A 23,951-nucleotide genomic window follows, 5' to 3' on the forward strand; every position below is an offset into this window, starting at 1 on the left:
AGGTGGCTGTACCTCGATGCAACCCAGCGCAGCCATTCTGCTGTGGTTCATGGTTTCATAGACTCAGAGTGGTTTGGGTTGGAAGGGACCTTTGAAGATCATCTAGGGGACATCTTCCCCTAGACCAAGTTTCAGGTCCTTCTCTCTGCCCGTCGGGTCCTGGGTTTATGGGGGAAAGCCTCTGGCACTCGGTTTTTGCTGGAGGCCGGCGATGGGGTCTTCCCAGGACCTGCTGTGGGTTTGGTGGCAGCACACACCACCGTCCCCTCCCACACAGCGCCTGGTGACACCCTCCTGGAGCCAGGCGAGGGGTTGGAGCTACCCACATTTGGGGTGGGATGTCTGGGTTGGGCAGGAGCCGTCCCTGACCATTCCCTGCCCCTTGCAGGCTGAAGGACCTCTTCTACCGCTCCAGCAACCTGCAGTACTTCAAGCGGCTGATTCAGATCCCGCAGCTGCCGGAGGTGAGACCCCCGCGGTCCCTGGGCCCCGTGGCCAGGAGCAGCAATCGGGCCGGTGGCAGTGGGACAGCACCCAAAAAGGGTCACCCGCCGCCTTGCCCGGCTCCTTGGGGCCGGCGGCAATGTGGGGCTCGGGGGGGGCTGAGGCTGCTCCTTGCGTTCCTCCCGGGGTGGGATCCTGGGGGACGGAGCTGCCCCCTCCAGCCAGGGCTGGGATCCCCTCGCACCGACCCTCAGCCCTTGTTGGGATCCATCCCTGTGGGTCCTGGCTCCGTTCCTGTGGGTCCTGGCATGGCCAGCTCAGCGCCAGGGCAGGATTTTCACCAGCCGTGCCCAAAGCCCCGTGGCGGTGCCGGTCCTCCCCCACCCAGCTCCGCTGCCCTCCCTCCCCAGAACCCTCCCAATTTCCTGCGCGCCTCGGCGCTGTCAGAGCACATCAGCCCCGTGGTGGTCATCCCCGCCGAGGCATCCTCACCCGACAGCGAGCCCATCACAGACCTGGTGGAGATGGACACGGCCTCGCAGGTGAGCCGCCGCAGCGCTGCCCGTGCCCCTCGGGCTGCAGGAAGGACAGCGGGTGCCCTTGGGCTCTGACACTGGGACTATTTCTCCAAAACCATGCCGTGGTGGGGGCTGAGGCGGTGGGGGTGGCCTCGGGCGCTGGGGAGCATCACTGCAGGGCTCTGTGTGGGTGCCGGGTGTCGTGTGTGGGTGCTGCTAGGTCTGAGCCAGGCTGAATTCGTCCCATGGCGCTTCTCTCAGTGGTTTGCTGCCCTCCAGCGATGGCCAGCTGAGATGTTTGGCTTCCCAGCATCACCCCTCAGCTCTGCGTGCTTTCATTAGGTCTCCGCACCCCTCTCCACCAAGGGTTGTCCCCAGGCGCCGAGCGTTTCGGGAAGGGGCGGGGCGTGTGGTGACACGGCTTTGGGGATCCCCCCCCCCCCCAGGAGTTAGGTGGGGACAGACCAGAGATGATCCGTGTTCAACATGTTCCATGCGTTCAACGCCCTGGGAGCAGCGAGGGGGAAGCAGCGCCTGTGTCCAGGCAGCGGAAGCAGGCAGCAGCCCTGCCGGCACAAGGGCTGGCTCGGCAGTGCTGCCGGGGACATGGAGGGACAAGGGCTCCGGGGGGGTTGGTGGTGGTGGTGGGTTCACTCCAGGTCCGTGCTGCTCTCCCCACAGAGCCTGTTTGACAATAAGTTTGATGACATCTTCGGCAGCTCTTTCAGCACCGACCCCTTCAACTTCAACAGCCAGAATGGGATGAACAAGGACGACAAGTGAGCAGTCCCGGTGATGTCACGGAGGCAGCTGGGATCGGACCGGGACCTCCCCTCCCCGGCACGGCACAGCAGCCGCGGTGGCGCAGGGGACACCTCCCCTCGCAGGACGTGTCCCCACAGCACCGGCACGGCTGGTGGCACTGAGGGTGTGCCCGGTGTCTCTTCTCCCCAGGGACCGGTTAATCGAGCAGCTTTATGGGGAGATCGCAGCCCTGAAGGAGGAGCTGGAGAACTTCAAGGCCGAGGTGGGTGACAACCGTCCGGTGGTGTCACGCAGTGAGCACCCATGAGGCAGTCCAGGGGCAGGATGAGACCCGGCGGGTCACGCTGGGAGTGGCTGTGGCTGTGTCCCCGGGTGGGCAAGGTGGCGGCCCTCTCTGTCCTGCCCTGTGCCCGATGGCTTCTGCATCCCTGGCGCAGCCGTCCCTGCCCGTACGGGGGGTCCCCACTGTGCGTCCCTGCTGGGGGGGGGCCAGGCTCAGCCCCACTGCCCAGCGTCCTCAGTGCTTCACTCTGCTGCCTTTGGGGCTCTGCGGGATGCCACCCACGGGGTGGCCGCCAGACGGTACCGGTGGGTGTCGGACGGTGCCGGGAGCTGCCTGCCTGCCGTCCCCGCAGAGCGCACGGGGCGCCGTCCAGCTGCGCGGTCGCGCCAGTGAGCTGGAGGCCGAGCTGGCCGAGCAGCGGCACCTGAAGCAGCAGGCGCAGGACGAGAGCGAGTTCCTGCGCGCGGAGCTGGAGGAGCTGAAGAAGCAGCGGGAGGACACCGAGAAGGCGCAGAGGAGCCTGACGGAGATCGAAAGTGAGCGGGGAGAGCCGGCACCAGGCTTGGGGCGGGGGGGTGGCCCCGGGGTGGGGGTCCTGGTGCTCACCTCAGTGTCCCTGTGTCCGTGGCAGGGCGGGCGCAGGCCAACGAGCAGCGCTACAGCAAGCTGAAGGAGAAGTACAGCGAGCTGGTGCAGAACCATGCTGACCTGCTGCGGAAGGTGGGCTCCCCAAAACGCCCCCTTGCATCCCCTTTCCCAGCCGTGCCCCCACCCCCGGGGTCCCTGAGCTCCCTCTCTGCCATCACCAGAACGCGGAGGTGACCAAGCAGGTGACGGTGGCCAGGCAGGCCCAGGGGGACGTGGAGCGGGAGAAGAAGGAGCTGGAGGACTCCTTCCAGCGGGTGAGCGAGCAGGCTCAGAGGAAGGTGAGTAGGGACGGGGGGACGCGCCAGGGATGGGCGGGGGGCTCCGCCGTGGAGCACCAGTGCCGGCAACCTCTCTCCTTGCTTGCAGTCTCAGGAGCAGGCAGAGGTGCTGGACACGCTGAAGCGGGAGCTGGCAGCCAGCAGACAGGAGCTACAGGTCCTCCAGGGCACCCTGGAGTCCAGCACGAAGGTGAGAGCCCGTGGGTGGCCCCCACCAACCCCACCACCGCCCCAGGCGAAGGGGAGGTCTGCCCGCTGTGCTTGGGCGAGGTGTTCCCCACCCAGGAGGCGTTACCCACCGTTGGCCTGATAACCAGCTCCCTGTCTTCTTCCTCCCTACGTCTAGATGGGTTTAATGATCATACTGGGCCTTTAACGCTCCTGGGCGCAGGAGCGTGCGGAGCAATGGCCTGCAGGAGCAGGAATCCTTGAACAAAATCTCTGCAAGAGCAGGGTCAGGCAGGGCAGCTCTGTAAAACGCAGGCAGGGAGCGTGCCGTCACATCGCAAGCCTTTGCACAGACTTGCTGCCTTGCCAGAGGGTATTTCATGCCTGCAAAGCTGTGGAGGACAGCAGGGGTTTCCAGGCTCCTCATAGAAGGCAGAAGCTGGCAAGAACCCGGAGCTGCCCATCCCCGGGTTGGGTAGATTCGCTGGAGCAGGACAGGGATGGAGCAGAGCCAGCTCTGGGGCTGGCAGCCAGCACCCTTCATCCATTTCTCCATCAGGATGGTGACGGTCATAATAAAAGTGAATTTTCACTGATAAAAGCAAAAGGGCTCCCCAGGGAGCCTCAGTTGGCCCTAGGCGAGGCCATCAGCGCTGCAGGGGTGCTGCCGGGCAGTGGGTGACGCAGGGCTGCGACCCGCACGGGCTGCGATGCGCCGAGCAGGGACGGTCGGAGTGGCGCGAGCCTGGACCACGAACAAGTCCCCAGAGCGGAGGGTTTGCCCTCGGCACACCCTGACCGATGTTCCCTGCCTACCCAGGTGGGAGTGGAGCAAAGCACCCGGATTGCTGGCCTGGAGCAGGAGAGGGACAGCCTGAGCCGGGCAGCAGAGCAGCACCGGGAGGAGATGGCCGCCCTGCGGGCTGAGCTGCGGCAGCTGCGGGACACGCTCAGCCGCGAGCAGGAGAGCAGCAAGATGGAGCTGGAGACCTTGCAGACCCAGCTGAGAGACAAGGTACCCTTAGGGGCACAGGGCGTCCCCCATCCCCCTCTCTGCCGAGCCGCGGGGGTTCGGCAGAGCTGGAGGTGGCGGTGGGGTGCGGGAGTGGTTCCCAGCCGGCACGGCAGGGGCCGTGACGCCCGCACCGGCTCGGCAGGAGAGCGGGGAGCGGGCGCTGCAGCAGCGCCTGGCCGAGGAGCAGTTTGCCCTGCTGCAGGGCACGGCGCGGGAGGCGGAGCGGATGGTGCAGGATGCCCTCAGTCGCCTGGAGGATCCCGCTCACATCGGCTGCACCGGCTCGGCGGGTGAGTTCGCCATTGCTGGCCAAACCCGGCATTATCCCAACCCATGGCCCCGCGAAGCCACCCTCCCTGCCGTCCTCTGGGCTGCTCCGGCAACGGCGAGCAGCCGTGCCACACACCAGGACGCCCCGCGTTTGAGTCCTGCCTGCCCTCTGCCTGCAGATTGCCTCCTGTCCAGGACGCTGGCAGCCTCCGAGTGCATAGAGCGGCTGCGGGACGCGCACGGCAAATACCTTTCCAATGGCGCAGGTGAGCGCTGGCGGCCGGGGCCGGGCTGGGAGAGGGGGGCGGCTCCGACGCTCGTGGGCCGGGTGGGCAGTGCCCGCTGGGGCTGAGGCGTGTGCCCGCTCTCCCACCGCAGCCGTGGGCTCCCTGCTGCCCTGCCTGGCCCTCTTCGCCCACCTCGTCAGCGACACCCTCCTGCAGGGCAGCGCTACCTCCCACGTGGCCCCCATGGAGCCCGCCGACCGTGAGTGCTACCCGACGGGGCGGGCAGGGTGCTGGGGTGGGCAGGGGCCGGGTGTCCCTGTCCCCACGTGCAGCACCCTCAGCGCCTCGCGCTGCCCGCGCAGGTCTGCTGGAGGTGTGCAAGCAGTGCGGCAGCGAGGCCGTCAGCTACCTCAGTGCCCTGCAAGACCCAGGGACGGTGGAAGGCGCCGACTGCAGCCCGGTGACAACCTGCCTGGGCCAGATCAGCGCCATCGGGGAGGTGGGTGCCCTGGTGGGACAGGGTCAGGTCATGGCAGGCACTGCCAGAGGGGCTGTGCCACATCTGGACGGTCCCTTTCGTCCCGTCCCCAGGAGCTGCGACCCAGAGGGCTGGATGTCAGGCAGGAGGAGCTGGGTGATATGGTGGACAAGGAGATGGCAGCGACAGCGGCAGCCATCGAAACCGCGGCTGCCCGCATTGAGGTGAGGGTGACCGCGTGCTGCGAGGCACCCATGGGTGCCGTGCCGTGCTGGCCGGGACCACCGGCATGAAGCCGGGGTGGTGCGTGGGGCTCAGCGCAGCCTCTCTCCCCTCTACCAGGAGATGCTGAGCAAGGCACGGGCTGGTGACACCGGGGTCAAACTGGAAGTGAACGAGAGGTGAGGGGTGGCCGGGGTGCTGGAGAGAGCTGGGCGGGCAGGAGGAGGCCCAGCACCATGGGCAGAGCGGCTGCCCCACAGCTCTGGGGTCTCCCTGCCCCACAAGTGGGGCTCAGTGGGGTTTGTCTCGCAGGATCCTGGGCTCGTGCACGGGCCTCATGCAGGCCATCCACATCCTGGTCCTGGCCTCCAAGGACCTCCAGAGAGAGATCGTGGAGAGCGGACGGGTGAGCTGGGGGCAGGGGTGCAAGCAGGGCAGGAGGCAGCTGGGGGTCACAACGTGCTTGCTGGGGTCGTGCCGCTCTGAGCCTTGGCCCGTTGAGGCGTCAATGCCAGCTGCCAGGAGTTCCTACCCCAGCACACTAGGGTCTCATCCTGGCTGCGGTCCCCAGGGTGTCACGGAGGTCCCTGGTCTTGCTGCCCGTGTAGGGAACCCCATGACCCACTGGGTTCGGTGTCTCCCCAGCTCCCATCCACATCCTAAATGAAACCCTGACTTACTCAGTTCCCCCAAGAACAGCAGTTTGGGGGTCCCAGGCCCTGCCACCCCCCTGTCCTCAACACGTGACCGTGCCTTTCCCAATGGCAGGGCGCGGCGTCCCCCAAGGAGTTTTACGCCAAGAATTCCCGCTGGACCGAGGGTCTCATCTCCGCCTCCAAGGCCGTGGGCTGGGGTGCCACTGTCATGGTGTAAGTGTCACCGTCACCAGAGGCGGGGAGACGATGGCAGGATCCTGTCATCCCCGCATGGAGGGGTCGGGGATGGAGGGCGGATGCTCCAGCCCCTCTCTGCCCTCCCGCAGCGACGCTGCCGACCTGGTGGTGCAAGGCAAGGGGACATTCGAGGAGCTGATGGTCTGTTCCCGGGAGATCGCCGCCAGCACTGCTCAGCTGGTGGCAGCCTCCAAGGTAGGAGCCTGGCGCCCCGGGGGGGGCTCCGCTGCCGCCGCCTGCTCTCAGCTCTGGGACGTGCTCCATCCCCGAGCAGGCAGCAGCGAGGCTGCTCCCCTGGCTGTGGTTTGGGGTGACCCAGGGGCACCCCAAACCGTGGGGATGCTCTTCTGCTCGTTCGACGGGGCATAAGCGCACCCTTCCTCGCTGTCCCGGCAGGTGAAGGCAGACAAAGACAGCGCCAACCTTTGCAAGCTCCAACAAGCCTCCCGGGGTGTCAACCAGGCCACGGCCGGCGTGGTGGCCTCCACCAAGGCTGGGAAGTCACAGGTGGAGGAGAAAGGTAAGCGTGGTAAGCATAGACCTGCTCTCCGCACTCGCAGTCTTCGGTTGGCCGTGCCCCGGTGGTCTCTGCTTGCGGCCGCCCCTTGCTGCCTGCGTGTCCCATGGTGGCAGCAGATCCTGCCAGCAGCGTGGAAGCTGCCGGAGGGGTCCAGGCTTGGGAGCGGAGCTTGAGGGGGGCTGGTGGTGTCCTTCTCCACAGACAGCATGGACTTCTCCAGCATGACTCTCACCCAGATCAAGCGTCAGGAGATGGACTCACAGGTAGGAGGTTCCCCCCACGCTTTGGGAAATGCACCCGCTGGTGCCTTGTTTGGGCTAATGAAAGGCTGCCCGGGGTGGGGGGGCACCCTGCCTGCCTGCCCGCCCGCCTGCCCCCAGGCAGCGCCAGCTCGTGGGGAAGACCCAAGGCACGAAGGCAACAGCCGGGTTTGCCCAGGAGCCGTGAGCAGTTGGTCCCTGAGCCTTCCCCAGCACTGTCACCATCGTGGTGCTACAGCCCGTGGGCGCCTCCTGGTCCTGCGTGCCCACTGGGCTGCCCCCCAGCACCCACCCCCACCTGGCACGGGACATCCTCGGGGAATCCCCCTTCCCTGGGCACCCACACAGGTTGCTCTGCCTTCACCTGCCTGCATAGGCAGCGCCCGCCTGAGCTCGGTCCCCTCCCCAGGACCACTTGCCATCAGAGCACTCATGGGATGTACCTCGGTGGTCTTCGGGCTCGATATCGGGGAGATTAACGGGTGTGAAAGGGGGGTGCCCAGCCCCACACGGCTCCGTGTCAACTGGAGCAGCTGGGTGCTGTGCCAGGGCGCGGGGTGGCCATGGCGTGCGTGATGTCCTTCAGGTGCGGGTGCTGGAGCTGGAAAACCAGCTGCAGAAGGAGCGGCAGAAGCTGGGGGAGCTGCGCAAGAAGCACTACGAGCTGGCCGGAGTGGCGGAGGGCTGGGAGGAGGACGGTGAGTGGATCCCAGTTCTGCTCCAGCTGGGAAGCTGCTCCAGCAGGGAGCCGGGGCAGGGTGGGGAAGCCCTGCCTGCAGTCTAGGCAGCGAGCAGGCAAGCGTTTCACTCCGGCTGGCACAAGCAGAGCCTGGGGGTGGTCGGCACGTGTGGGCAAAGCCACGGGGACCGGTGCAGGAGCCTGTGGGACCCACATCGTCCCTGGGCGGGGTGCTCGGGTGCTGCTGGGGCTCTGCCACTCTGCGAAGCCCTGGGGTGCCAGGGGGACGGGGCGGAGGGATGCTGGGGGCACCGCGTTTCTCTGCACCCCCTTACCTTTTCTCCCCCCTGCAGCTGCAGATTAGTACCCGCAGCGGAAGCAGCCCGCAGGGGACACCCCGGCGGCGGGCTGGGACCCAGCTCGGTGCAGCCTCTTGGGAAGATCCATGATAAACCGGTGCAAAAGCCACCCCGAAGCACACGTCCTCCGCGTCCCCCCCGCCAAGAGCCGCCTCCAGCTCCGGAGCACCGAGAGCCGCCTGGCGAGACCCCGGGGCCAGGAGCGAGGCCTCGCCGGCCTGACGCCAGCCACAAACCGCACGTCTATTTATTAGAGCTGCTTGGGGTGGGGGGGTCTCCGGGGGGGGGGGGGTGGGTCTTTAACCCTTTAGTTTTGTTTTTGCACAGATTTTCAGAACTCTTTGAGCCAGTTCTGGCTGAGCGAGAGCGGTCGGGTTTCTTTCACCTCTCGCTGCTTCTCCAGCCTTAATCCGGTCCCTGGCTCGGCATGAACATCCCCCCCAGTGAAGGAGCCTGCCGCAGTGCTGAGGGCCCCGGGGGTGTCACTGGGTCAGGACCAGCTTTTGGGGTGCTGCTAGGCTTGGTGCTAGGTGTGCTCCCCCCCCTCAGCGGGGGCACCGAGTGCCTTTGGCTGCTGCAGGGTGGGGAAGAGCGTTCCCGTGGGACAACCCGGCTGGTGAGACCGGGGTGCCATCAGCGGTGCCGGGAGCAGCCGGTGATGAGGAGGGAGTGGGGCGGGCAGGATGCTGCCATGAGGTCCTGCCCCCCCCATCCCAGGTCCCCAAAATGCTCCCTCACCCCCTGGAGCTGGGCTGCCCTGCCCCAACAGATCACTGTGTTCATGCCAGCAATAAACACTCCGCAAGGTGCTGGGCGCGGGTTTGGGCAACTGTGGTGCCACCACACAAGCCACCAGCTCCTGGGGATGGGGGATAGCCCTAGGGCAGCAGCACAGAGGGTTTGGGGGGCGGCTGGGGTGCCACAAAACCAGAGCACCCCAAAGCCAGAGCAAGCAGCTCCCTGTGCCCGCTCGCTCTGGGCTGCTGCCACCCTGGGTCCTTGCCATCCTCTTCGGTGCACGAGGGATCGGTGCCGGCGTTGCCTTGGGCAGGGCGGCCGTGGGGCTGGCACCAGCCGGGAACCTTTGTGCCTTGGAGCAGGGGGCTCAGAGGGCAGGGGGGTGTCTGCCAGCTCCGCGCCCCCCGGCTCACCTCGTCTTGCTGCGGCCGGGACGGTGGTGTCAGACCGTGCAGCGATGTCTCTCTCCCCCACAGCCGCCCCCATGGTCCTGCCGGTGCCAGGGTGTCCTTCCCGGCCCGGCAGCGTTGCTGCCTGCACTCTGCCTTCAGCCAGCCGCTGCTTCCTGGGGGGCAGCCAGGCAGCCCAGCCCCCCCGCAGGGTGCTAGGGGTGCAGGATTTAGCCTTTTTCCCTTTGGGAAGTGGTGGCATTGCCCAGGGCGGCTGGGCTGTCACCCCGTGCTTTCCCCGTGCCGTCCGCCAGCTGATGGCTGGTACTCGCAGCAGTGGGACCCGCCTGCGTCCCCCTGCCCGGCCAGGCCATCGCCGTGGCCTCAGGGCTGCCACCCCCTACGCGCAGGAGAGCGCAACCGTCCACCGTGCAGGGACCCGGTGTCCCTGCGTCCCCCAGCCAGTCCCGCTGCCAACACGCCTGCTCCGTGCTGCAGCCTGCCGGGGACCCCTTGGGGCTCCCCGCTGGGGCTCTCGCCGCCTCCCCCGCCCTGCTGCGGCCGTTACCCCCCACCCGCGCCGGCTCCCCTCCAGATGCAATACCAACCGTCCCGTTGCTGCAGGACACAGGGAGTCCCAAAACCCTCCCTGCTCTTTTGGGGGGGGGGGGGGGGGGAGCATCTTGTCTGCGCAGGGTACCCCCAACTACCTCAGGCCTCCAGGCCGGGTCAGGGCCAGGGGGCAGCGAGGGGGTCGTGGCAGCAGCGGGGGCTCAGGGACGGTGGCACCGCTTGGCCGAAACCACTTTTCCTCCTTTTTGTATCTCGGCCGGGCGCTGGTGGGGGGAGCATCCCCCGTGTGGTCCCCGGTGCTGGCGGCTGGTGACGGGGATGGCGGGGGTGCCCCTCCACTGCAGGTTGGGTTGATTTTTTTTTTTTTTCATTGTATAATAATAATTACTACATTGTGTGTTTTCGATTTTTCAATAAAGCCTTCAGCCCAGCCCTGCCGGCTCCAGGGTGGTTGGCAGGGGCCCTGTGTCACTGCGGGGGGCCCAGGGCTCTGCCCTGGCGGGTGCGCTCAGGCCCCCCCCAAAAATAACTGGGGGAGATGCTGTGGAGGTGACCCGCTGATGCCCTGGGGCTGATGTCCCCCTCCCTCCTCCCAGCTCTGTCCCCTTCATCCCCCCTGTTGTTCCTGGGGGGGCCCAGGGCCTGGTTCCCGGTTCCCGAGGAGCAGCGGTGGCTTTGGCCTCTCCACCGCCCCGGTCCCTTCCAGGGGTGATGCTGCAGGGTGGGGGGGCCATGCAGACCACCCTGCCCTCCCCTGCTCCCCCTGGCACGGGGGGTCCTGCTGCTGGGGGGGGCCGTGGGGACCGTGACGGGGGGATGCTCAGGGGAACATCCCCTGCCAGGCGTGACGCTGTAGCAGGACATCACGCTCCCGGGGTGCCCTCCTGCCCTGGGCAGCACCCAGCCCCCCCGGCCCTGCCCAGCCCCCCCCAAGGCTGCAGAAAGCCCGGCGAGAGCCTGTCCCCACAGCCGTGCTCCGCGCCCGTGGGCCCCTCCTCTGCACGGCGGGAAGAGGGGCTGCAGGCAGCGGCCCCCCTGGACACCCGTGTCCCGTGGGGAGCCAGCAGCGCAGACAGCCCGAGTGTCCTTCCCACGATCCCCAGCACCGCGTGGGGTGGCTCGTCCCCTGCAGAGGGGGCCGGTGGCCGTGGGAGCCTTCAGCGGGGCCGGGCGGGGGATGCAGGGAGCTGCCCCCCCCCCGGGTGAGCAGGGACAGGCAGGGACAGGCAGGAGCCGGAGCAGAGCCCTGTGCCCGCGGGGACACGCAGGGGCTGGGCCGGGGGGGACACGGGGCCGGGGGGGCCGGGGGCTGGGGACAGGAGGGCACGGGGCGGGGGGGGGACCCGGGTTGGGCTGGGGACGGACGGGGTCACACGCGGGTGCGGAGGGGGGCGGCGGGGGACGGACACGGACACGGACACGGACACACACACGGACACGGACACACACACACACACACACACGCACACACGCACACACACACACACGCCGCGGGTGGGACACGGCGCGGGGGGGGCGGGGGGTGTCGCAGCGGGCGGGCCCGGGGCTGGGCAGCGCGGGGAGGGGCTGGCCCCGCCCCCACAGGGGTAAGCCCCGCCCCCACACGGGGCAAGCCCCGCCCCCACAGGGGTAAGCCCCACCCCCTCCCCCGGCCGGGTCCCGCCCCGCGCCGTGCCGCGCCGCGCAGTGCATGCCGGGCGGCCGCGGCTGGCGGGCGGCTCGGCTCGGCTCGGCTTGGCTCGGCGCGGCTCGGCGGTGATGGCGGGGGGCGGGCCGGGCGCGGGGGCGCTGGGGGGCGGCGGCGGCGCGCAGCGACCATGGCGGCGGCGCTGGCGCTGGCCCTGGCGCTGGCCCTGGCCTGCCTGCTGCTGCGGGCCGCGATGGTGGGCGCGGCGGCGCTGGGCGCGGCGGGGGCCTGGTGCGCGATGCGGCCCGGCCCGCCCGCGCCGCGCCCGCCCGGCAAAGCCGCCGCTAATGGGGGCCCGTCCGCCGCCTCGGGCCGGCCCGTGAGAGCCCCGCCGCGCCGCCTCGGCCTGGGGTAAGCGGGGTGGGGGGGGGGGGAGAGGCGGGAGTTGGCGGGGGAGCCCCGCGCCCCGGCGGCGCTGACCCTTGTGTCCCCGCAGGGCCTCGCCGGTCGCCCCGCTCTGCTCGCCGCAGGCCCCGCGTCGCCGTTACCCGCTGCCGCAGGCCCGGAGCGCCGTGCCGGTCGGCCTGCCCGCCGCCCGCTGGGAGGGCTGCTCGCCCAGGAGCATGCCCTGGGCCCGCCGGGCCGGCCCCTTCCGCAGCCCGGTCACCGTGAGGATCGCCCAGCCGGCCGCCGGCCTGGCCCGCTCCCCAGCGTGAGTACGGGAGTGGGGACCGGGCCCCGCTTCGGCCTCGCCTCTCGCGTGGGCGGCACCGAAGGGACTTCGCCTCGGCGGGACCGAACGGGGGGAGAGCGGCTATCGGGCCCTCGGCCGGTTGCGTCGCCCGGAGCGGTCACCCCGGGGACGGCGTGGTGCTCCCAGCCCCGCTGCGACCGCTCCGTCCCCGTCCCGAGTGTTGCGGGGAGGATTGTGCGAGCCAAACCTCCTGGAGAGGCTGCACGGGAGAGCCCGCTCCCCGCTTCCGTGGGGGCAACCGGGCACCGGGTGGGGGGAGCCTCGTGCTGCGGGCCCCGGCTTGCCTAACGCCTTGTCTTGCTTTGCTTCGTTTCGCAGCCTGGAGCAGCTGATCTCGCCCGTGGCCTTCCCGGCCAACAGCAGCCTAGACCCGTGTGCGAAAGAGACCGTGCTGAATGCCATCAAGGAGAGCAGGAAGAGGGCTGTGGAGGAGGAGGAGGAGGAGGAAGAGGACCAGGCTTTTGGGAACGATCAGGAGAGCAAGAGAAGGTAATAAGCCAGCAGTCCGGGTCACAGTCGGCGTGTTGGGAAGGTCGTAAACGGGGTTAGCGCTTCAGTGGTGACAAATGGGATGTGTCCCAGAGCCCGGTACGACCGAGAGTCTGGGTTGGAAAAGTGCTCTGGGAAATGAACCGCAGAGAGGAAGCACACCCCATCACCCAGACCTTTGGGCTGTGTCGGAAAGTCCTCTAAGACTTCGTTTTGTCCTTGAGATCAAAGGGATGTGGTTTAGGTTTTTGTATGGGCAAGCTTGCGGGTCAAGCGTGTTCCCCTGCGTTGCTGGGGATAGGAGAGGCTGGGATGTGGTTTGGGGAAGCCCGGCAGGGCTCCCTGGCGGGGAAGTGGCTTCTGGCATCACAGGGGTTTGCAGACTGGGGAAATGTGGTGGGAAATGCTGGTATCTGCTGTAGGCTCAGCATCTTCATCCCTCAGCCAGCCCTAGGTTTCCAGGAGAGACGGGATCCCCAAGTCTTACAGCCCTAGGTGGAAGCATCACGCTTTAAAAGATCTGTGTGCTTCCTCTGCGCGCTGTAGCTAGCAAAAGGAGCTAAAAACACGAGCGTAAACAAGAGAGACTTATCTTCTGCTTTTATTAGTCAAGGTCAGCGATTTCCAGCTCTGAACTTGAAGAAAGGAGGGTGCAGCGTCTTTGACAGCGCTCTGGGAGGGACAAGGCAGAAATCCTGGGTGCCGAGGTCTACTGGGACCTTTCTAACGGCCTGGGCACAGCATTGCGTCACCGTTCTCCCCTCCTGGTTTTTGTCCTTCCCGCTTGCGTACGCGGAGGCTGTTCGCCTCATGCCCCTCTGCCCCTCACGTGCTGGGGCTGCCTGCCTGGGCTTGAGCAGGGGAGCCAAGAGACCACAGAAGAGCGCGTCGGGTGCGTTGTCCTGCGTGCTGCGCTGGGGCTGCTGCTAGAGCGGCCCCGAGAGCGCAGCGGGATGGGCGGCGGTTTGCAGGGAGCCGCCGGCCGCCTTCCTGCTGCGGCACAGCATGCCATCCTCTCCTCCGGCACTGGATCTCCCTCTGCCTTTGAACCGTTACCTCGGCTCGGTGAATCTGAGCCCCACAAGAGCTGAGCAGGATGGGTGCACAGACAGAATCAGCTTGGTTTTTTTCTTTATTCTATTCTTTTAACGTGTCAATAGCTAGCTCTGCCACAAAAGCCAATTTTGAAGGCATTAAAGCCTGGCAAGCGCGAAGAATGCTTGTAGGCAGAAAATCCTGCGACCTTTGAGGGCAGAAAGGAGCCTACGTCAGCTGGAGAGCGCTGGATCGCCTGTGCGATGGGGTCAGCGTGCTCGAGCTTGAGGGAAGCGCCTGGGCTAAGTGACAGGGCTGAGGGTACACCTCCAGCTCTGCTTCGCGGCAGGGTTTGCTTTAAGACTTTCAGCCTTCAGATCTTCACTGCATCATTGTGGGGAGGGGGATTTGGTTTCTGACTTGAACAGTCCAGGGCACTGGCTAGGAACAGGTAGGTGATCTGAGCTTCGGAGCTCAGGTCCGTTCCAGAAATGAGCTACTGAGACTCTCTGAAATGTTTGGGCTTGGAATAATGTATTTGAGCAAAGATTTCATTACATCAAAACTACTCTGCCCAGCAGGCAGCTGGTGGAGCTGCTGGTGCTTGGGAGGAGGCAGCTCCGGGTGAGAGGCAGTGAGGACGGGACCAGCTGGAGAGAAAATCTGCAGCAGGATGTGGATGGGGAAAACCTCTGTCCCGGGGTATTGGGTGACAAGGAAAAAGCAAGATTTTTGCTTTCTCAGTGCTGAGCCCGCCTGGAAGGGGTCTTCTCCCGAGGCTGGAGGGCAGCCCCTGCCTCTGCTGCCTCCACACTACCACAGGCTTCTGCCCTCTCTCCCGCAGGCGCCACGATAGCAGTGGAAGTGGGCAGTCAGCGTTTGAGCCGCTGGTAGCCAACGGTGCCCCCGCCTCTCTCGTACCCAAGTAAGTGCCCATCCGGCCAAAAGCAACTGCTGGGAGGGGGGTCCGAAAGCCTGCGGGCTCTGGAAAAGGCACTTGGCTTTTGCTTGTGGAGCCCAGCTTCAGGGGAGAGCAAGAGAGGCTGTGGCTGTGCGTTCAGTCACCCTGAGCACAGGCCGGCGGCTGTTAGGGCTGTGCCGCTGCTCAGGCTTATTTCCAGGCCCTGTGCTGTGAGAAAGAGCGGGGTTGCTTTCCTCCACCCACTCTGCATTTAAAGGACCTGTGGGCAGAGTGGTGGGGAACTCATAAAATCTTCTTTAACCTCCTCCAGGCCTGGCTCTCTGAAGAGGGGCCTTGTCTCACACTGCCCGGATGACTGCTCAAACAAGAGGTCACGCACCTCTTCCATGAGCTCCCTGAACAATACGTACGCTGGCGGGATCCCCAGCTCCATCCGCAATGCCATCGCCAGCTCCTACAGCTCCAGCCGGGGCCTCTCGCAGGTAGGGAACACCCTGCCAAAGGCAGCACCGGGGATCGCCCCGTGTAACTGGAACGCTGGGCTCACAGGAGGAGCGCAGTGTCGCTGGGTGCCTGGCAGCGAGTGCTGCGGGGAGTCTCCAGCGCGGTTTCATCTCCTTTGGGTTAGGCAGGCTGCCGGGCTGGCAGCAGCAGGCAGCGATGTTACTTGTCCTTCGGTGCATGCTGCTGGGGGAGTCGCCAGGCTGAGCTGTCCTGCTGCAGGGCTTGTTTTACACCAAACCAAGAAGGAGGCTTTGCTTCCCCTCCCTACTCAGCCTTGGCCAGTCTGCTGGGGTGGATAGATCCAGGTGAAAGGAAAGAAAAAAAATCGCTTTGCTGCGCTGCCATCTTTTCAGCTGGAGTCAGCACGTACGGGAGCTGTGCATTCCCACTTTGACCCACGTCCCTTCAGCAGCTGCTGAGCTGCAATAAAACACTGCTTACATCCCGGGTCGGGCTTGCAGATGTGACGGTGGGCTGTAGCCGTGGCTAATGGAGCTCTGCAGTCTGTGCAGGGAAAGGTTTCCTCCAGGATGTATTGGTAGGGAAGCGTTTCCTCTGGCTGGGGCAAGTCTGAAATCCTTGAGGTGGGATCCGTCGGCTCTGAGCTCCTGGCGAGGAGGTGGCCTGCTCCTGCCAGAGCAGCCCTGTGCACACGAGGGTGTCGAAGGCGGCCAAGCAGCCTCCGCCTGTGCTGCGGGAAGGCAAGAGCCAACATCTGACCAGCTGCGTCCTCCCTCCCTGTCCTCTCGTTTAATCCAGCCTCTAACGAGCCTGGAGGCCGCTTGCTCCCGGAGCAGATTCAGTTCAGTGTGGCCAGGCTTTGCACTCCACCAGACGTGGAGGGGAGTTCAGTGGTGTTGAAGCAAGAGAGGCTCTGGGCTCGTTAGCCACGGCCCTGGGAGGTGGCGTTTAACCTGCCGGCAAGCAGAAGGGTGGGAGGCTGTGCTCCCTGCCGACCCTCGTACTGAGTTACTGCTGGTCTCCATCTGCATTCCAGCTGTGGAAGAGAAGTGGTGTGAGCATGTCCTCGCTGTCCAGCCCAGCATCCTCCCGCTCCCAGACACCGGAGTGGCCTCTCAAGAAAGCCAGGTAACTAGCCGCTTGCCTGGCGAGTGCCCAGTCGTCAGTGGCAGACAGGAGGAGAAGAGCCGCCTCCCCACCCACCCCGGTGCCTGGCTCTCCACCGGAGCCGGGATGGTCCAGACCCCGTTCTGAGACTTGGCTCCTGGGTCACCCGCCGGCGTGGAAATCCCCTTGTGTTGATTTGCATCCCTGCTGCCTTGTTACACTGTGGTTCCAGCAGCAGCGCTCAGCTGCACCACCCCTGCCCTGCTCCTGGGCCGGGTTGGAGATTTAAGGGCTCAGATTGCTGCAGAGGTGACATTGCCTCGTGGCATTGGCATTGGCATGGCCTCAAGCGACCGAAACCTTGGGAAGAGGCAAGCCCAAATTTTCATAGAATGGTTTGGGTTGGAAGGGACCTCAAAGCTCATCTAGTTCCACCCCCTGCCATGGGCAGTGGACACCCTCCACTAGCCCAGGTTGCCCAAAGCCTCATCTTTTTTGCCATCTCCTCAGCATCAATTCATGGGAGCTACAGCAGGGTTGTGTTTTAGCGCCTGCCTTGGAGCACAGGCCCTTGTTCTCCTCTTTCCCGGCTCAGAGAAGGACCTGAGCTTATGTCAGAACTAAAACCGACACAACCACCTGCCCTGGCAACGGGGTGGGTCCAAGCCAGGGGCAACGGCTCCCGTCCGGGACCCCCGAGTGCCGCGCTGAAGCTGGTGGGTCCTGCAGAGGGTGTGTGGGCTCGGCAGCCCAACCGAGCTGGGGTCCTGGGGAGGGGAACGGCTCCTCTGCCTGAAGGAGCAGCTGGTACGGTGAGGGCAAGGCTGTTGTCCCGAGGTCTGCTGTTTGGTGGAGACAAAGAAACACACCAGCGATGCTGGTGGGAGTCTGTAGCGTGTCCGGTCTTGCCCTGCTCCCTGGGGACGAGGCCAAGCCTGGGGTTGACCCTAACTGTCTGTCTCCTACTTGCACAGGGAAGAGGAGATGCATCGCTCCAACGCTTCCACTCCAGTGAAATCGGACAAGGAGCTGCAGACAGAGAAAGGTGAGTGTAGGTGGGCCCCAGCTCTGTGCCAGGCTTGGACGGGCCACCGGTGTGAGCAAGGAGGTGGCTGAGGTCTGCAGGTGGGATTGGCTCGAGATGGCACCTGGAAGCTAGGAATGTGCTGCTCCCAGGGCAGTGGCACCTCTGCTGTGTGTAGTGACTGCCCTAACAGGATTTCCAGGTGATGAGCAAGGGGTGCTGGCAGTGTCTGTGTGGGAGCTGGCCTGCATGGGGAGCGCCAGCCCCCAGGCCAGCACGGGTCCAGGTGTCAGCCCTGGGGCCAGATCTGCTGTGGTACAAGTAGCACCCTGATCCAATTCCAGGCTGAGCTTATTCCAGCTCTTCCTCAGCTAAGATGGAGACAATGTTCTTTGTGCCCATCACAGATGGGTACCTGGGTCCCGTGGTGCAGCACTGCGTGTGGCCCGTGGAGTTTGCGTGGTTTGTGGTTCGGGTAGGCAAGCGTGCAAGGACCATCCGCGGAGGTGGGAGGGGGCCGCTGCCCTGCGGAGCCCCAGCAGGCTCTTGTAACAGTCTGCCCCGGGATGAGCTGGAGCCAGCTGCTCTCCCAAGGCATCGCAGCCTCGTCCTCGGCTTAAAGCCATGGCTCTGCCTTCTGGCGTGGGTCATCTGGAGAGGAGTCGGAAGGGACAACCCCATTGGTACAAGCCAAACGTCTCCTCTGCCCAGAGTTGGTCCTGACTTGTCTCCTTCTGTAGTGGCGGAGACGCCGGTGCGGAAGAAGCAGAATTCCCTGAGCCCGCCATCCGCGTCGGAGAGCAGCGGGAAACGCAAGCGGAAGATCCAGTTGCTGTCGTCTCGCCAGGGAGACCAGCTGGCGCTGGTACGTCGCTGTCTCGCAGCCCCTTTTGCCCTCCTCTGGCGATAGAATGTGCTCACTGCAATTTCTGCAGGGCTGGGGGGAGACTGACCTGCCTGCCCTCAGGAAGGAGGCCCCGTCCTTGGCCGAGTGGGAAGTGACGCTATCCCCAGCCCCAGTGTCTGGTGGGCTGTGCGTGATTGTGCTGCCTGCTGCCGGACCAGGTAATGGCCTGGGGAAGGCCTGCTGTGCCCTCAGCGCCAAGCCGGGGGCCAAAATGAATGGGGATCGGAGCTCCGCGGTAGCGTGCTGTGGCAGAACCACCTGCTTCACGGGTCTCGCGACGGCCAGCCTTCACCACATGTTCAGAGAAGCTCTGCCGGCTTCCCTGAGAAGGAGCTAAGCTGCTGCTCTCTCTTGGCAGCCCCCACCGCCTCAGCTGGGCTACTCCATCACGTCGGAGGACCTGGATGCGGAGAAGAAGGCAGCGTTGCAGTGGTTCAACAAAGTCTTGGAGGATAAGGCTGGTAAGGGCAGACTGGGAACAGGGAGGGGACGGCAAGGAGTAGAAACCCAGAGCCAGGGCTGGCAGGGCAGTGGGGTGTCTGGGTAGCGCAGGCTGGGGAAGCTCCTGGGCCAGTCCTGCCTGGTCCTTGGGTCTGGGGATGCTCTTAGTGCCTTCGGGCTCAGGAGAGCTCGTGTCCCAGAGTCTCCAGGGTGATGGGTGAGGTTCCCCAGGGCCAGAGCTGTGGGACGTTGATGCAGTTTCCCTACTCGCTGGGGTAGCGCCCTACAGCAAGTTGTGTGTCCTGATCTCTTGCTCCTTCCCAGTAGACGCGGTCCCCAGCACCACTGCAGAGACTGCTCCCGCGGCCAGGCCGCTGGCCTTTGCCGTGACTTCCCCGGGGCCTGTGCCTGCCTCAACAGCTCCCTCCGCGGCCACCACCAACTCGCTCCTGGACAGCCTGAAGAAGATGCAGAGCAGCCAGGCTGCGCCCACGCCAGCAGGTGAGGAGGAGGAGGGTCAGCAGAGCAGGAGGCACGTGGCAAAACTCCCTGTTCAAAAGCGCTGCTGGAAGCGGAGCTGGCGGGAGGTCTTGAGGGGGGCGAGTTTGGGGACATGGAGCCTGTGGCCCTCTTGGGAGCTGCGGTAGCCTGGAGGGCTGGGTCCGTCTGGTACGGACGGGTGCTGCTCTGGGAGCCTCTGCAGCAGCAGGGTGGCTGCCTGGCAGAAGGGCTGGCTGTAGGTGAACCCCTGTCCATAAATACGCTCTCTTCCCCTTTCCAGACTCCACTGGAGCTGCGGTAGTGTCCCAGCCTCCTGCGTCGGCTGCCCAGCCGCCCGCTCCTGCTGTATCGCTGGAGTCGAGTTCTCTGCCTGCCACCTCTGCTGACACCAAGCCCGTGCCCGTGTTGAGCACCGCTGCCCCCACTGCCCCCCCTGCCTTGGAGGCGCAGATCTCCAGCAGCCTGGCACCTGCTGCGTTCACGGAGCTGGGCCAGACCCCCAGCAAGCCTCCCTCCTTCCCGAAGCCGAGCGTCCTTTTCGGGATGCTGAACGCTCCTCCTGCCAGCCAGCCGGCAACAACCACAGCCGCTGCTGTGCCCACCACGACCGCTGCTGTGTCCACCGCCACCCCTGTCTTCAAACCCATCTTTGGCGCTTTGCCGAAAAGCGAGAGCACAGCACCCTGTACGACTGTCGTCTCCGCCTCGATCACTGTGCCTGCGAGCTCAGGCCCTTCCTCGACATCGTCCACCACCACCGTGTTCAAGCCTATTTTTGGCAGCATCACAGCAGCTTCATCTCCAGCAAAGGTGTCTCCTTTTGCCTTCAAACCAACGTCACAGCCGGCCTCGGCCGCGGATCTGCCAGCAGCCTCCACGACTACCCTGGCAGGATTCACAGGTCTCCCTAACGTCATCTTCACCACCGCAGCTACGACTGCCACCACGCAGAGTTCCTCCACGGATGCCACCATTAAACCCGTCTTCAGCTTTGGACTCAACCCGCCCGCCTCCACCAGCGCCGCCAGCCTGACCGTCACCGCTGCCATGTCCACCAGCACGTCGCAGCCCTTCCTGTTCGGCAGCCCGGCCAGCTCGGCTCCCACCACAGAAACCAGCTTTGCCACGCCAGGGCCTGTGTTCCAGTTCGGAAAGCCACCTCCAGCCACAGTTGCTGCCACCACCACTGTCCCAGGAGGCCCTGCCTTTGGCCAAGCACCTTCAAACTCGACAGCTCCTACCACTACTGTGGGCTTTAGCATATTTGGAGGCACCATGCTGACGTCTTCTGCCCCGGCCACCACAGGTCAAGCGACGTTGACGTTTGGCTCCTCCATTTCAGCTTTTGGCAGTTCCTTCAGCACAAGCACGAAGCCACCGCCATATCCCGGTGCAGCGAGTCAGCCTGCCTTCAGCGCTGGCACCGCGGAGAGCCAGCCGCCCGCCAGCAAGCCCGCTGCCGGCCCCGTCAGCTTTGGCCCCACGTTCAATTTTGGAGCCCCCGCAGCCCAGTCCACAGCTCAGCCGGCATTCGGCGGCGGTGCTCCGCCAGCCTTTGGCACAGCCGGCGCCCAGGGCTCCTTTGGCACCAGCAGCACCCAGGCGGCATTCGGAACCACCACATCGGTCTTCTCTTTTGGGACGGCCACCTCCACCACGACCAGCTTCGGTTCCACCACCCAGACCACAAGCAGCAGCACCGGCACCGCTGTCTTCGGCACCACGCCTTCTCCCTTCACCTTCGGGGCGACCGCCCAGCCAGGCCCTTCCACCAGCGCCTTCGGGATCGGCACACCCGCCCTGAGCAGCGGCTCCCCTGCCGTGGGGTTCAGCTTCGGAGCTGGGCAGAGCGGGGCAGCCCCGGCCGCAACACCGTTCGGCTCTTCCCTGACGCAGAGTGCGCTGGGTGCGCAGAATCAGAGCGCGCCCTTCGCCTTCACCGTGCCTAGCACGCCTGACAACAAGCCCGTGTTCGGAGGTGAGCCGGGGCGGACGGACCTTCTCGGGGGGGTGAAGGGCAGGGCTAGATTCAGGCAGCAGCTTTCCTGCCGGCCCTCGCTGAGCTCCCCAGGCTCAGCAGCCCTGGAGGGGGCTGGTGCTCGTGCTGTGCAGAGCCTTGCTGTGCGAAGGAAGGCGCTTCCATCGCTTGCTGTCCGCGTCCCCAGCCCTTGGTAGTGGAGGGGAATCCTTAAATCCCTTATCTGCTGCTCCTGGCCCCTCCGAACAGCCAGCTCCCTGGCTCCGCACGACTGCCGAGCCCAGCCAGGTGCCGTGTAGAAGCCGAGGTCTTGCCAGTGCTTAAAAGCAATCTGGGGCTTCTTGGCAGGTAGAAACGCTGCCAGCCAGTGATTGCAGTTGCTTCTTGCTCGCTCTCTGAGGTTTCCCCTACCGCTTTGCACCCTTGCTGGGCCGTATCACCTCCCACAGAGCTGAAACCCACGTGCTGAGCGACTACTTGATCTAGACAGACAGAGGCCTTTGTTCCTCCCTGGCCTGCAAATCCTGCTGCAGCAGGAGACCCCAGGGATTACGATGAGAGGGCAACTTTTTGCATTAGAAGAGCTTCTCAGGTGAAAAGGCTGGTTTGGGGGGGCCACAGTGCTTCAGCCCCGGAGGGAGATCCGTATCTCGTGCGGGTGCTGCCAGCTCCCGACGGCCAGGTTCTTCCTTCTTTGCCGACCCCAGCTCACAGTGGCGTGTTGCTTTCCAGGAACTCCTGCGCCCGCCTTTGGGCAAAGCACGCCCGTCCCGGGAGCAGTGGGGAGCGGAAGCAGTAGCCTTTCCTTCGGGACGCCCAGCGCTCCTGCCTCGGGCTTTGGAGGAGTCGGCACTTCCTTCGGTAAGGGAGGAGTCGGTGCTTTGGCCTGGGGGGGCTGATGGGTCATGTTGTCCCGTTGGGCTGTGGACGGGCAAGGCTACGCTCTGGAAGGGCTCGGGTGGTACCTGCTGGGCTCTGGGGGAGGCAAAAACCATTCGTTCCCCCCAGGATGGGGATGATTCTACCGCCGTGCCAGCTCGGAGTGAGGCTGTAGAGACCTGAGAACCTTTCTGCTTCCAGGTTCATCCACCCCCGCCTTTTCCATCGGGGCAGGATCCAAGACAGGCGCTCGCCAGCGGCTGCAGGCACGGAGACAGCACACCCGCAAAAAGTAACCTCCGACGCTGCTGGGCCCCCACCGCCCGCCTGCACGAGGAGCCCCTGCGCCAGCACGCGTTGGGGGGCTCTGGTCTAGAGCGGTCCCCGAGGTGGGACCGGTGGTGGCGGGGCCAGGCCCCCGTCTCTGCTGCCAGCCAGAGACCGTGCTGGGTGGCAGCAACTGGGGTGGGCCAGGATAAACCAAACTCTTCTTACTTGAACAGTTCCACAGCCAAGGCTGGATGAACCTCTGTACATATCTGCAGCGTTTCCTCCCTCACTTTATTTTGCCATGTTTCATAACGTGTAAATTTTTCTCCACTTGCTTCTTCTAGTTGTCCCTGTGCCCTCCTCCCCAGCCCCCTGCCCCGTGGCACGGCAGCCGGCGGAGCCGCGCGTCGCCGCTCAGAGCCCACCTGGAGACGTGCCACGGTGCCGGGCTGCTGAAGGATGCCGTCTTCACCAGGTCCCGAAACCTTTCCCCATTGTTTCATCCCGTGGCCTGGTGAACACGCTCCCTCCGGAGGGCTCTGCTTCGTTGCCGTCCCTGCAGAACACGACCCCGGGGTGGGTTAGCGCCAGCCTGCCGTGGGTGCGAGCATCCCGGTGCCAAGGGCGACTGCCCCGGCTTCTGCAGCCGGGTGACGACGCCCTTGCTGTGACTTAATCTCCCATCAGCCCTCCAGCTGAGGACACGCCGTAGCCTGGGACCTCGGCTGGAGGCGTGGGGTGGGGCTGGGGGTCCCTCCACCTTTCTCCTGGCCACCGAGCGGCCCCCCCCCCCCCCCCCCCCCCCCCGCCCTCGCTGCTCCCCACGGGGCTGCGGGCTCCCCCCGCCCCGCTCGTGTAAATCCCCGCTCTGTTTTGCTTTATTCGTGCTCCTGTTTTGATGCGCTCATTGAATCGAGTTTGGAGGAAGAACTGAACCGTGTGCGTGGCGGCATGTTGGTTATGCCGGATTTGCTGTTTGGAGTTTCTTTTTTTGGGGGGCGCCCGTCCCTTTGCGGGGGACGCGCCCCAGCTAATTGGGTGTTGACAGTAGCATCACTGCGTGGCTACTCGCGCTGGGTGAGTTGTCCCTTGTCGTCGTGACTGAAAGAAAGGCAGCCGGGATGGGGGGGATGGGACCTGAACCCCCAGGCATGGGGGCTCCAGCCCTGCCAGTCTCTCCCCTCCCTTTCCCTCTCTCCTGGTGCCCCTTCCCCACCTCGGGGTGCTCTGGAGCCGCTAACAGAAGGAGTCCAGAGCAGATGGGTTTCCCCACCCCAAATCCAAATTGGTTTTTTTTTCGTTTTTAGCTCATACCCGTCCTTTTGGGTTTTACCAGCTCCTAGGAGCTACGGTGCTGCCTCCCCTCTTCCCAGCCAGCCAGCAGCGGGGCCCTTCCCCTGCCTGGAGCTCCTGCGGGGAGAGACTGCTGGAGCTGGGGGTCACCCGAGAGCTGCCCCCCACCCTGCCCTGGGCAAGGGACGAGCCCCCCTGCCCGGGGGCTCCCCACCACTTCCAGGAGTGCTTTGCTGCCGAGTTTTTTACTCTCCGAGCCGTGTGAGTGTGTGTGTCTGCCGAAGTCTAAATTAAAAAAAAAAAAAAAAAAACCACAAACAAATATTTAAACGTTTTTTAACAAAATAAAAATTTATTTTTATATTTAAGCTAAATTGCCTTTGAATTCCTTCAAGCTTGGTTCAGTGAGGTTGCCAGACCCCGCAGCGCTGTTGGTAGAGTTTAGCTGTGCCGTCGCAGTCCAGTGAGGAGCCGGCCCGTGTCCGGCTCTGCCCAGAGGACGTAGCTGTGCTGGGGAAAGGCAGCTACGTCC

General features: G+C 65.0%; 2 protein-coding genes across 3 annotated transcripts in view; both read left to right on the forward strand.

Moving 5' to 3' along the window:
- The window catches only part of HIP1 (huntingtin interacting protein 1), a 49,905-nt gene extending 39,746 nt beyond the window's left edge, over nucleotides 1-10,159 (forward strand). For both annotated transcript variants that reach the window (XM_075771932.1, XM_075771933.1), the window contains exons 10-31: nucleotides 389-464; nucleotides 855-986; nucleotides 1,644-1,741; nucleotides 1,917-1,989; nucleotides 2,363-2,546; nucleotides 2,642-2,730; nucleotides 2,820-2,936; nucleotides 3,025-3,126; nucleotides 3,925-4,119; nucleotides 4,262-4,409; nucleotides 4,569-4,655; nucleotides 4,768-4,875; nucleotides 4,979-5,115; nucleotides 5,208-5,318; nucleotides 5,437-5,495; nucleotides 5,629-5,722; nucleotides 6,085-6,185; nucleotides 6,299-6,404; nucleotides 6,606-6,729; nucleotides 6,931-6,992; nucleotides 7,576-7,687; nucleotides 8,022-10,159. In XM_075771932.1, coding sequence (XP_075628047.1) covers nucleotides 389-464; nucleotides 855-986; nucleotides 1,644-1,741; nucleotides 1,917-1,989; nucleotides 2,363-2,546; nucleotides 2,642-2,730; nucleotides 2,820-2,936; nucleotides 3,025-3,126; nucleotides 3,925-4,119; nucleotides 4,262-4,409; nucleotides 4,569-4,655; nucleotides 4,768-4,875; nucleotides 4,979-5,115; nucleotides 5,208-5,318; nucleotides 5,437-5,495; nucleotides 5,629-5,722; nucleotides 6,085-6,185; nucleotides 6,299-6,404; nucleotides 6,606-6,729; nucleotides 6,931-6,992; nucleotides 7,576-7,687; nucleotides 8,022-8,032 — 2,326 coding nt within the window. In that variant the 3' untranslated portion in view covers nucleotides 8,033-10,159. The remainder of the gene's footprint in view (nucleotides 1-388; nucleotides 465-854; nucleotides 987-1,643; nucleotides 1,742-1,916; nucleotides 1,990-2,362; nucleotides 2,547-2,641; nucleotides 2,731-2,819; nucleotides 2,937-3,024; nucleotides 3,127-3,924; nucleotides 4,120-4,261; nucleotides 4,410-4,568; nucleotides 4,656-4,767; nucleotides 4,876-4,978; nucleotides 5,116-5,207; nucleotides 5,319-5,436; nucleotides 5,496-5,628; nucleotides 5,723-6,084; nucleotides 6,186-6,298; nucleotides 6,405-6,605; nucleotides 6,730-6,930; nucleotides 6,993-7,575; nucleotides 7,688-8,021) is intronic.
- Nucleotides 10,160-11,417: 1,258 nt separating this feature from the next.
- Nucleotides 11,418-23,741, forward strand: LOC104643570 (nuclear envelope pore membrane protein POM 121-like). Its single transcript, XM_075771304.1, is given in 15 exon segments — nucleotides 11,418-11,459; nucleotides 11,462-11,531; nucleotides 11,534-11,765; nucleotides 11,851-12,066; nucleotides 12,427-12,597; nucleotides 14,477-14,557; nucleotides 14,865-15,036; nucleotides 16,056-16,147; nucleotides 17,101-17,171; nucleotides 17,891-18,015; nucleotides 18,416-18,518; nucleotides 18,823-18,999; nucleotides 19,280-20,977; nucleotides 21,710-21,838; nucleotides 22,058-23,741. Coding segments are annotated over 15 exon segments (3,474 nt in total). The 3' UTR covers nucleotides 22,153-23,741.
- Nucleotides 23,742-23,951: the final 210 nt, after the last annotated feature.

The sequence above is a fragment of the Balearica regulorum genome, chromosome 19 (genome assembly GCF_011004875.1).
Source record: "Balearica regulorum gibbericeps isolate bBalReg1 chromosome 19, bBalReg1.pri, whole genome shotgun sequence".
Lineage (NCBI taxonomy): Eukaryota > Metazoa > Chordata > Aves > Gruiformes > Gruidae > Balearica > Balearica regulorum.